The sequence below is a fragment of the Hydra viridissima genome, unplaced genomic scaffold, assembly GCF_058129835.1.
Source record: "Hydra viridissima isolate aposymbiotic clone 2 unplaced genomic scaffold, HvirCarnegie_v1 scaffold_4, whole genome shotgun sequence".
NCBI lineage: Eukaryota > Metazoa > Cnidaria > Hydrozoa > Anthoathecata > Hydridae > Hydra > Hydra viridissima.
In genome coordinates this window covers 8,771,663-8,784,539 of record NW_028324303.1, presented here as the reverse complement: position 1 = coordinate 8,784,539, position 12,877 = coordinate 8,771,663, and the positions used below count along the sequence as shown (strand labels likewise).

The 12,877-nt window shown below is 30.0% G+C and overlaps 2 protein-coding genes across 2 annotated transcripts; both read left to right on the top strand.

Annotated features, from left to right (window-relative positions):
* Positions 1-2,299: 2,299 nt before the first annotated feature.
* Positions 2,300-4,922, top strand: LOC145183238 (transforming growth factor-beta receptor-associated protein 1-like). The gene has a single exon (XM_090085595.1). The coding sequence runs from the start codon at positions 2,345-2,347 to the stop codon at positions 4,901-4,903; it is 2,559 nt and encodes an 852-aa protein (XP_089941721.1). The 5' UTR covers positions 2,300-2,344; the 3' UTR covers positions 4,904-4,922.
* A 579-nt stretch (positions 4,923-5,501) lies between these two features.
* Positions 5,502-6,897, top strand: LOC145182920 (uncharacterized). Its single transcript, XM_080058194.2, has 3 exons — positions 5,502-5,789; positions 5,931-6,319; positions 6,490-6,897. Exons 1-3 carry the CDS (start codon positions 5,604-5,606, stop codon positions 6,737-6,739), a joined length of 825 nt encoding a protein of 274 aa, XP_079914320.2. The 5' UTR covers positions 5,502-5,603; the 3' UTR covers positions 6,740-6,897.
* The last annotated feature ends 5,980 nt before the right edge of the window (positions 6,898-12,877 follow it).

Genomic DNA, 12,877 nt, shown 5'->3' with positions numbered 1-12,877 from the left:
AACCTGCCGCCATTGACCACAATGAAATTTCCACATTTATTGGTTCGCCATTCTTATCTAAGCCTCCAAGTTGCGGATTTTCATCTAAATATCCCTGCTAGCACACAACGTTGAAAAAACGTTGAAATAACGTTGATCGACGTTGATCAACGTTGTTACAACGTTGTTTCAACGTTGTTTCAACGTTATGTGCTTGCTGGGATTGCTCACAAACTTCTCTCTGAAGAGGCGTTCTCTCAAGTGATTTATACCTGTATAAAATCAAAGCATCATATGTATAGCAGCAATATTAAATGAATGATGGCGCACAGCTTGACTGAAATTGTCTGAAATACAACGCCACCTCCATCCATCTTGGTTCTGACTATATTCGTTTAATGTAGATGGCAGTTTCAAAACACTTTATATTGTTTGGCACTAATCAGTGCCAAGCTGCATATTGCAATATAGAGAATTCTGCAAATAAAGATAATATTGAAGCATTCTCAAAAAGAATTACTATTACAAGCAAAACCTTGTCAACAATTGTGATACTTGCTCTTGGTCTACCGGCCATTTTTCGAAGGGCAGAGAGAAGTGTAAAAAACACGGTTTAAAAAAACGGAAGTTTTTACAAGCATTATAAAGTTAAACGGCAAACATAATAGTTGTTACAAAATTAAAAAAAAGGAAAGATGCCCAGTTCAAACTACATAAATATATTGTGGAAAAAAATAATAACTTAAATGTTTTAATTTATAATTTTGTTTAACAACATTTGCATTGTCAATGTAACATTTCCTTCCGAAATTTTTTTTTCGAATATTAATGCTTTTTCTCTCGAGATTTACGACGCTAAAGGTAACCCTTACCCCTTTTTTATGTGTGGCGTTATAGTTTTGTGGAGGATATGTGAAGGATATGTGGTAGATATATGGAGGACATGTAGAAGATTGTATAACATCGGAATTTATAGGGCTGGCTAGAAATTTACTAAAAATTTGAGTAATAATATTTCTAGAGCAACGCAATTAAAATTACAAATACAACTGTAATAACAGATCTCATTTGGTTCGATACAAAATGAGTGAAATAGTTCAGAAAAAAATGTTATGAAATTAAAAATAGGGTAATTCCAAGTAAAAGTAGGACAGTCCAGAGTGATATTGTCTTTAATAAAAGAAGGAGAATATTTTTAAAAATAGGTCTTTGTTTGAAAAGAATATTGTTGCCATCTCATCAATGTATTGCGAGAAGACAACAATTTTTGATTATATCAAAACTAACCTTTGTCCCGTAATCACAAGTTTAGTCAAACTTGTCATTTAGGACAAGTTCTTAAACCCACTTTGTAATCAAAAACTGTCTTCAGATTCTGAAGTACGTCACACATGCAGTGTAAAAATTTTTTTTCGAACTATTGTTCTAATAAAACACAGGCTCTAATTATTCATCATGTTAAAGTCAAGTAATTGTTCTAAAAAAACAGGTTTCCCTCAAAATCCAGTTAAGTACCAAAAAAACCATCTTCTATATATATATATATATATATATATATATATATATATATATATATATATATATATATATATATATATATATATATATATATGTATGTATATAGAAGACGGTTTTTTTTTGTACTTAACTGGATGTTTTCCCGTTTGGTCTTCATTTTTTATGAGTTTTTAGTAACTGTTGGAGAGTAAGAAAACATTCGCAGTATAAATAATAATACTCCTCCTTTGTAACTATTTTCAACCTCATACGAGCCTTTTTTTCTCTTAACTTCGTTAAAACAGAGCTCCTTCGTATCGAACCAAAAGAGATCTGCAAAGCTTTTTAAAAAAAAAGTTCTAAAAAACATCTGCAAAATAATAATATTGCTATTATTAGTGTTGTTGTTGTTGTTGTTGTTGTTGTTGTTGTTGTTGTTGTTGTTGTTGTTGTTATTGTTGTTTTTATCATCATCATTATTATTATTATTTTTATCATCATCATCATCATCATCATCATCATCATCATCATCATCATCATCATCATCATCATCATCATCATCATCATCATCATCATCATCATCATCATCATCATCATCATCATCATCATCATCATCATCATCATCATCATCATTATTATCATTATTATCATTATTATCATTATTATCATTATTATCATTATTATTATTATTATTATTATTATTATTATTATTATTATTATTATTATTATTATTATTATTATTATTATTATTATCATTATTATTATTGTTATTATCATCATTATTATAATTATTACTATTGCTGTTATTGTTACTATAGCTATTAATTTGTTTATTTACTTACTATTATTATTATACACATTATTTTAGATGAGTTTTAAAGCATTTGATGTGGTACACGTAATTGAGCAAAGTAATTTAGGCGATAAAATAAAAGGTACAATATCTTGTTTGGATCTTTCCAGAAATAACCTTTATATTGGAACTTCAGACTGCTTCTTAACACACTTTGCTGTTGAAAAGGGAATTTCTCCCTCAAACAAGCCAACTTTTATAAACAAATTACAACGTCATAAACACCTTGGTTTTCGTAAACCAATCAAGCAATTGCTTGCTTGTTTTCCTGTATGTCAATTGCTTGTGCTTTGTGAGAGTAATGTTTATGCTGTCTCTATGATAGGTTTAGAATTTCGAAACAACACAAGTAAGGAGATATTTAAAGGTGTAACAGTAATGGCAAGAAATAAAAATCCTCCAAATATTAGTCTCGATGAAATTCAATTATGTCTTGGAACTAAAAAAAAAACAGTTCAAGTAGTTACTTTATCAAAGGATAGAATAATGGTTTTAAAGGAAATCAGTCTGCAAGATACCCCTTTGGTTTTGTCTATTGATGCTCAAACTATTTGCACTGTACTTGGTCATCAGTATTTTTTAATTAACTATGTAAAGTCAGCTATCCAAGAGTTATTTATGTTTGAAAGAGAACATGTTTTACCATTAGTGAAGTGTATTGGTCACCAAGAGTTTTTGCTAAATGGGCCAACTGATACAATGGGTATGATTGTTACAGCCGATGGTCTTTCATTGCATCAACCTTTAACATGGTCAGATGGTATTTTATCAGTTGCATGCAGCTATCCATATATTTTAGTTTTAGGTGAAAGTACTGTAACTATTCATAATCTAATTGATCAAAAACAAAAACAAGCAGTGTCTTACACTGGTGGAATTTTTATAAATGATTTTGATGGTGATATATACATTGCAAGCCAAAAATCTGTAATGGCTTTTATTTCTGTTCCCTTATGTAAGCAAATACAACTGTTAATTGATAATAAGCGTATTGAAGAGGCTTTTGATTTACTTCAAGCTGGTAAAAAAATAGATTCCAATCAATGCTCTCCAAGTTTTGTAAAGCAAATCCAAACTCAAGTTGCTTTTATATACTTTTTAGACAAAAGCTTTGAAAAAGCATATGAATTATTTGTAGAGAGTTCTATGGATCCTCGTGAACTTATAGCTCTTTATCCAGATATGATGCCAGGAAACAGCACTTTTGTTCCCTCTAGACCTTTGTTTCACTCAATTCCAGATTTATCATTTATAAAAAATAGCAAAACAGCATTCCAAGAATCTAAGTTGTTACTCTTAAAGTATTTGGTAGTTGCTAGAAAAAGTTACAGTAATTTAAGTTGTGAAATTGACACTGCCCTTGCTAAAGTTTATATAGATTTAAATCATCCCAGCCTTTTTGAATTTCTTTCAACCAAAAATAATGCATGTGTTGAAGAGACTTTGTCTTGGTTGCAGCAATACAAACGTTTTCACTGTATGGCTTTATATTTTTTTTATTTAAAGCAGCCCCAAAATGCCATGGATATATGGCACAATCTTCTAAATAATGAACTTCAAGATGATAAATACCCTGGAATTTCTTATACTGTTGACTATTTGATTGGAATAGATAATGCAGATCTTATATGGAACAATATTGATTTGTTAATGGCAAAAGATGAAACAATAGCTGTGAAAGTTTTCCTTCATAGAGACATGTTTGACCATGTAAGAGTGTATGAATTTTTACACAAGTATTCACTTGCACTTAAAATATACTTGGAGTACCTAGTTATAGATAAGAAAATTGAAGAAGAATTATTTCACACACATCTTGCAAATATTTATACAGATCATGTTTTAAAACTTTTAAAAGATAGCAATCAAGTAGAAGAGGAAATAGATTTCGCAAGAAAAAAACTTCAAACTTTACTAGAAACTTCATCACACTATAAAATTTCTACTTTACTTCATAAAATATCTGAATATCATTTGCACCATGAATGTGCTATTCTCTACGGAAAACTTGGCCAGCATGATAAAGCTATGAAGATTTTAGTATACAAACTAAAAGACTTTGATGCTGCAGAGCGTTATTGTGATATTATATCTGTAGGTAAAGACATCATTTTCAAACAACACCTTTTTCATATGCTTCTTAATGTTTACTTAAAACCTGTTGAAGAGGTGGATGGTGTAAAAGCTGAGCATCTTGTAGAGCCTACAATCAAGCTTCTCAATAAAAGACGAACTGAGTTTAATTCTGTTTCTGTTTTAAAGGTTCTACCAGAGGATTGGTCTCTGGGATTGATTCAACCTTTTCTGTCTGGAACTTTAAGGGAAAGTTTACAAAAGATGCGAAAAATGAAAATTGAGTCAAGTTTGTACAGTCTGCATTATTTAAGAACAAAAGTTTCAAATCTTTCTTTACAATCTGGATATTATAAAATGGCAGAAGATTCATGCTGTGACTTATGTTTGCGCCCTTATACTGAACCTGTGTTAATGTTTTATCCTAACAGAAAAGGCTTTCATCCTCACTGTTGCAAGGACAAATATGTATGCCCAGTTACTAAAGTATCCTTTAAATAGATGGTCATCTAAATTTAAATGACAAATATTTCTTGTTCTCAATTCTGAATTTTAATGTTTTTCTAATTTAATTATAAAAAACCAGTTCAGATTCTTTTTGAATGAGAAACAATTTTAATGTTAAAAAATGTTAATAAATTTTGTTTATTGATCATTTTTAACTTATCCTAGTATCTCTGTTTTGTTATGATTAACATTGCAGTTTTAATTTAATTATTTTTGTTATGATTTTTTTTCTACTGAATTTAAAAAATATATTTTGCAATTTTAATTAAATGCAAAATGAATTTCCTAATTTTATTTTTAATTATGTAAATGATTTTATTATTATAAATTTAATGGGGCTGGGTGTCTAATAGATAGTTATCAATTATTTATATTTATACTTTTTTTTTTTTTTTTCTTTGTTTCTGTTGTTTTTTTTTTTCTTTGTTTCTGTTGTTTTTTCATTATGTTTTTTTTTTTTTTTTTAAATTGTTTTTAGTGTATAAAAAAACAAAGTAATTTAAATTCTTCTCATTATTCATAGTACATAAGTAATTTTGTCATTAGAATGTTTCAAAAATGCATATTCTTTAAGTTTGGTTATCAGTTTTACTTAATTGCTTTACATTTGGTTGTTTATATAGAAATAATTAGTTTCAACTAAATAAAGTTATAAGTGTTTTAATGAAATATTGTACAGCACAGTTTTTTATAGATGTTTGGAGTAGAGATTTTTATTGTGTCTATTTTCTTAAATCTTGGATATGGTGGAAGTCAGATGCCAAAGAAATCTCCTATTCTGCCAATGACTGAAGACCTTCCATTTATCAAATGTGATGTATGTCAAAAAGCTGCTAAAGTTCTTTTTAAAACCATTCAAACTCATAGAAATAAGAAAAAGGTAAATTTGTGAGTTTCAAAATTTATATTAGAAAATCTTTTAGTTTCATAATTTGAAAATTTTTATTAAATATCTCCATGTAAGTTGCTCAATCAATTGTCTTCATACAATTACTAGAATGATTAATAAAATTTTCATTAGCTGGATGAAGATGATGTACTTTCAATAGTTGAAAAGTTTTGTGATACTGAAGTTTCATTTGGTGACTGGATCACACGGTTGGATATTGTTGAAGTTGAAAATGAGTTGAAAATAGTGGAACATCCTGAAGAAGGGAAATGTGACAGAGAGTGTAAAACTATATCTCGATCTTGTGAAGATATCATAGGAGATATTGATACAGATATTGGTGAGCTACTATGGAAAAATGACCTAAAGCTGCCTACTTTTATTAATGAAGTCTGTTATAAACTGACAAAGTCCTGTAAGAAGTCCAAAAACATTTATGTAAAAGGAAAACGCAAAGACTATAAGTTTGTTGGAATGAATGAAAAAGAAAAGCAAGCTAGGGAGTTAATGAGGAACATGAAGTAAGTAAACTTGGTCATATTATATAAAACTTGTAATTTAGTATTTATGTAAACTTGCTTTTATTCTTTACTTATTATTTTTGTTTCAAAACATATTAATGAAAAAAGTTAAGATTTATGTATTATTATAATTGAATTATATTTCTTATTTCTACCATTTGCTTTTTAAGAAGTGTTCCTGGTATGCCTGGAATGGAAATGTATAGTCAAGAAGATTTGCAGAGTATGAGGGAGCAAATGGGTGTTAAGACTGATTTTGATGAAAATGAGCACCAGCTCAATGGTGATAACCAAGAAAACTACGATGATATCTTTCAAACAAAGTTAGGATTCCTGGAAATTTTAAAAGTTTTAGTTAATGAGCTACGGGAGAAGATGAAGCGTTTCTTTAGTTATATATCTTTTAAGAATGAACTTTAGTTTTAAAACATCTGCTGTAACAGTATTTTTTAAGTTAAAATAATAAAATTTATGTACAGCAAAGGTCAACACAATGTGTTGTTTTAGTGTTCTTTATCAAATTTAGGAAATTTTTAGAGTATTAATATTTGTGGAATGAATATTTATGTCAATATTTATATCAATTTTTTTTTTATCTATTTAAGTTCGACTAATAAAAAAAAAACTGGTAAAGATTTCATATTTTTTGATTAACTATTGGCTTTAATCAAACATTAAAATAATAGTTGATCAAAAGATGAAATCTTTGCTGCTTCCTAAAATTGAAATCCTTGTTTGTTAAAATTTTATTTATATAATTTGTTAAAATAACAAAAAAAGTTGCTGTTTTTTTTTTGGAAAATATATTTCTATTTCTAAAATTAATCAGTTTTAGTTTTATTGTGGTATTTAGTTTTCATATTTTTGTAGTTATTAGTTTCATATTGTTGTAACTTATAAACATCAGGTTGCACTTATAATATGCTGCAAATTAGATTTTTAAAATTTACTATGGCTACTGATTTTTTATTTCGATTAGATTGAAATATTTTTAGATGTGGTATCTATAGAAACCAAGTAAAAGCAAAACAAAAACAAACGCAAAAATTAAGTGATCTAAAAATAGAGGCGAGTGAAGGAGTATCCAAAGTTGCGATGACACATCTACTGCACGTTCTGTATACATGTTCTATATAGTTAGTTAACTTTACTCTAAAGAAAAATAGTATAAGCATTTTTTCAAGAATTGGACGCGTAATAAAACTTTATAGCTCATTATATAAATATCTCTTAAACAATGCAAAATAACTAAATCTTTTTAGTTATTTTGCATTGTTTAAGAGATATTTATATTATTTAAAATTTACTATTTAATGTTTTTTATATCTCGTTGGAAACCATATATTTGTAATATTACATCAAAAGTTGGCTTATGCTTTTTTGACAATAAATCCTTAATATATTTAGTGTAGTTATTCTTTTGTATATTTTTTAGCTTCAAATTTGAATTCTTCGTCCCAAAGTAACATTTAATAGGCGATAACATGAAATGCAGTATTTCATCTTTAAGGGCAATTTATACAACAACATAAATAAGAATATGACAAATCCTACTTAATTTGGGTGCTACCAAAACCACAAAGAAGAATGTTAGAGTAAAAGAAAAAAAAAATAAAATTTTTCGGAAAAAACATTTACACTTTCCGATAGGAGGCGTTGGTACAATTCAATATTAACAAAAGCAATTACCTTAACGTATACATACCTGGACCAGGTAATCCTATGGATATTATTCAAATGAATAATATCCACAGTGTTCATTTATAGTGTTTATGTTTTGAAATTGTTTCTCTTTGTTTTATGACTTAGTTTTCTAAACTGACAGTCGTTGTAAAAGTCAAGTAAATCCATTATTAAGTGATCTTTTGATAATGATGCATCTCATTATATTAAACATATTCACATAAAAACATATCAAATATTTTACTTACTGCTCGAACAAGGGACAGACAAGCTGAATGCCAAAGCTGTATCATAAATTCTTTGCTATATTGATGCCTTCTCCTTGTTTGTGACTTTGGCATCTATTGGAGCAAACAGGATGTGCTTCTTCTTAAAAGTTTCTACTACAAGGAGAAGCTTTTGAAACACCGTGAGGTACACCTCAGCCACATCTTCACTTTTTAAATCTTCTTTCTTGCCCCTGTAAATGTTATCGCTAAACTTGATAATTGCACAATTTAATTAATTCTAAAGTCTGTTATCTTAAAAAGTTCTATAAATTTATCAACAATTTGATTGTATCACAAAGTTTTAGAGATATTTTACAACACTTTAAACTAAAAAATGGAAATTTGTTCTAGTTTAGCTAACACTGTACAGAATTAACTAATCGAATCAAAAAATTGGAATTACGGGATTCAGAAACAATGGCACAGTGAATCGTCTAATACAAGTTTGTTCTTTTTTTTTTGCGGCGGGATGTGGCAAGCCCCCTCGATCTCAACCCACGCTTTCACTCCCTCATCGCAGCGACAATCGTTATGTAAAAAAATGAAGTACCAAACAAAAAATATATTTAAAAAACAAGGATGAGTAAAACTATGCAACAAAAGTTATATTCAGTTATCAGAAAACTCATCATTTGACTCCTCCGAACACTTGAATCTTCAGAAGACCATCATTTGAAACATTAAATGATTTATCGGACAAATTACAATTTACTTTTTTTTGGAAGCAGGACAATTAAATTCAAAACCTCTTCTGGCAATTCTTCGCTTCATCTTGCAGGCAGTTCTCTAAGTGAATTGATAACAGGGTCAGATGTTATTACGAGCATATTCAGCAAACCTATATTTGTAAAAAAATACGCGAATTTTTCCTAACATGATGCTCTCGAAATCTTCTGCAATCTTTATTTCGTGCTTCTTGAGATTCTTCTAAGAGCTGACCAATTGGAAGAATACACGACTTTATAACTTCAGTGCTATGCAATAACATTTCGTGCACTGTAACAGGCATGTAATACCACGAATGAAAATCTAAATATAAAGTTTTAGTTTCAGAACAAAGTTAAAAATTTGACGCTATGCCATGGCCAGAAGATAGCGTTCTTAACAAAACACTAAATTTTTTAACTAATTCGGCGTCTAATCCTGTAATCCTCCGCTCTTTTCTAGATTTAGAAAAGACCTGTGAGCTGTGTTACCATCATTTGCTTTGCCATAACGAGGTTTCGGCCTGTCAACAATAACTCAAATTTTTTACGCTTAAACTTTTGTTTGATTTCTTCCGAACGTTGTTTGATACGACATTTATTGGCTCTAGCTTGCCACTTTTTATGTCCAAGCGGCAGCTAATGTGCAGCAAGTATTCAAATGTACGGATCCAAGCATGCAAGGAAGACAAATCAAAACTTTTTCCCTTTTTTATCAACCGCGCCTTTTTATTCAACCATTTTTGAGTAACACCACAGATATAACGTTTTTGAGTTGAACGCGTGTCAGTTAAAGCATTGCATACTTTTCCGTCTGTCATCGTAAGTAACAGATTATGTTTTACAATAAATTTAGATTCAACAACAGTACATATTGCCGGAAGAAGTTCAGATATTTCTTTCAAAACTTTGTTAGTTTCTGTTACAGTAACTTCATGTGTTTCTTTTGAAAAGATGAATTTAATTGGTTGGCAATAAAGTGATGATGGCCAGGGATTTTGCCAAATAAGATATGACAGTCATCACTCAATCTCAATGGGACAAATGTAAATTACAAACAGAAACTCGTCATTAGCATCGGAGTTCTCAAATCTTTGTTTTTTGGGTACTTTTGCCAGAACTTCCGTCACATCCCTATTTGCTTATTAATGTAAGTGACGATTTAGTGGAATCGGCCAGTTGGTTTATTCAATATGGCCGATTAACGGAAACACAAAGTCAATTTTTCAAAAGCCCGCGTTTCTGAGACAGAAATAAAGTCTTCTGGAGGGTTGCACGACTCTTTGGATTTACATAAATTATGGTAAGACGGAAATACTTCATGTCCTGCTTTCAGAGACCACTTTCTTGTTTGTTTATAAGAGTGACTAGTACACTTGGAATCTACATAATGAGCTAATGCCTCTTTACTACTCATCTGTCTGCCGCCACAAATCACATCAGAAGTTTTTCTTCATTTTAATGTCAATCTTTAGATTGAAGGCTGGTTTACTGGTAACTTTAGAAGCCTAGACAAACCAGATCTTCAAAGTTTGATTCCAAATGAATTAGAGTTCATTTACGACATTTTACCGTTTCTGGCCGAATAAAAACGATGCTCTGATTCCTGGTCTGTAGAATAACATGTGAACATGCACAAATTTTAAAAAGACATTAAATCTCCCCTTATCAAAACAAACAACTTTTTGAACTTTTTAATTAACTTTTCCATTACAAATGGCGTCTAATGCCATTTGATGCATCTTATGAATTAAAGGAAAGTGTTAGTGTTTCTTTTTTTTATTCATTTTTTATTCAATTTTATTCAATCATTTTTATTCAATACTATTATTTATTTAGCCAAGTAGTACTTTAGTCAGTCAACTGACACACATAAAATAATTACAGTTTTCATAAAAAAATGTCTGGAGTCTGGAAACATTATGAAAAAGATCGTTCTGAAAGTGTTTGCAAGATATGTGGGAACAAAACTCAGTTCACAGGATCTACTACAGGAATGTGGTACCATCTTGGTAAAAAACATGAGATAAAAAAACCCCTGGACAAGAAAGAAACAAGAAAACCTGCAGCCTAAACAGCCTCCAAAATCTCAACATTTTTTCAGAAGGAGTCAATTGGTGAAGTTCTTTCAAAACTGGCAGCCTTGGACGTATTTAGTTTAAATGCTATAACCAAAAGCACATTCATTCGGTCGGCAATGACAGAAAAAGACTGCAATTTTCCGAAAAACCACAAACAAGCTCTTCAGCTGGTGAAAAACTATTCTGCCAGTGTTAAAGTTGAGTTGAAAAATCAACTCATTGTTGTTGACCGGAGCAGTGGCGGATCAAGGGGGGGGGGGGGCTAGGAGGGGCTATAGCCCCGGGCCTCACAATTTTAGGGGCCCCGATTCAAAGTAAATAATTTTTTATTAACTCTGAAAATTAAATCTTTTATCAACTTAAAAGAGCCAAAGTTAAATTTACTAAACTGTCTGAAAACAAAAGCACAAAAATAAAATAACTGTCAACAAAAACGCTGCATTATATATTTTTTTCCGGTCTTTGACAACGAAGGAGCGCAACTACTTCTACAAAAAAAAACTTAGCTCGTTTATTGAAAAAGACTATTCGGATAAGAACAAAAGAAAGGTAATTAAAAAATTGAGCAACGGAGAAAACCAAGTTGATTCTTTAAGCGTATCCGACAAGTTTCGAGTGAATACATTTTTTGTCATTATTGACAAACCTGTGACACAATTAACTATAAGAAGTGATGGTTACAACCACGTAAATAAGTTATTTGGATTTCTATCGAAGCTGTTAACTATTAGTACCATGGAATTGCAAGTTAGCGCGAAAAAAATTGTAGACGTGTACTCAAATGATTTAGAAGATATTTTCATATTTGAAATAGAACAATTTGTAACATTATTAAAGTTGCAGCCTCCAGGGTTTTTTTTCGCATAAAAAAGATAAATCTGAGACTGAAAACACATTGATTCCTCTGCATGTTTTAAATTGGATTGTTGAAACCGATATTATTGATGTATTTTCAAATGTTTATATAGCATATCGCTTGTTTCTAACTATTCCCAAAACAAATTGCGAGGCTGAGAGATCATTCTCTACTCTTAAAAGAGTTAAGAACATGCACCGATCAACAATGGTCCATAGTAGTTTAAGTAATATAGCAAGATTAACTATTTAGTCAAAATTATTAGAAACTTTGGATTTCAGCGATGTGATTGCAGATTTTGCGGGGAAGAAAAGCAGAAAAAAATCACTCAACTTAGTTCAATAAAATAAATATAAAATTTGTATATAAATAAATATCCGTGATAGCGTTTTTAAGAAAGTCTTAGTTTTACTCATTTTTGTCGTTGTTAGTGGAACGGGGCCTCCTACTTTTAAATAGCCCCGGGCCCCGAAAAGTCTTAATCCGCCACTGGACCGGAGAACATTTTTCCATTACTCTGGATGAATACACATCCTTGAAAAACCGAAGATTTCTCAACATCAACATTCACGAGAAGAACAAACACTAGAACCTTGGACTCACACGTGTTTCCGGACCTTTCCCTGCAGAAAAAGCAGCAGAAATTGTCTTACAGAGAGTGGAAGAATTTGGACTGAACTTGGCTAATTGCATTATTTGTTCATTTTATATATATATATATATATATATATATATATATATATATATATATATATATATATATATATATATATATATATATATATATATATATATACAGCTATTCATGAAAGTTTAAACGATTACAGAATTTTAAGATCTAATCTTCAGTTTTTCTTGAATAAAAATCTAACGGAAATAGATTTCAAAATAGTTTTTTTTCTAATTTGGTATATAGGTTATTTGTTAATAAAATTTAAAAAAGCAGGTTTCGACTCATCACTGTT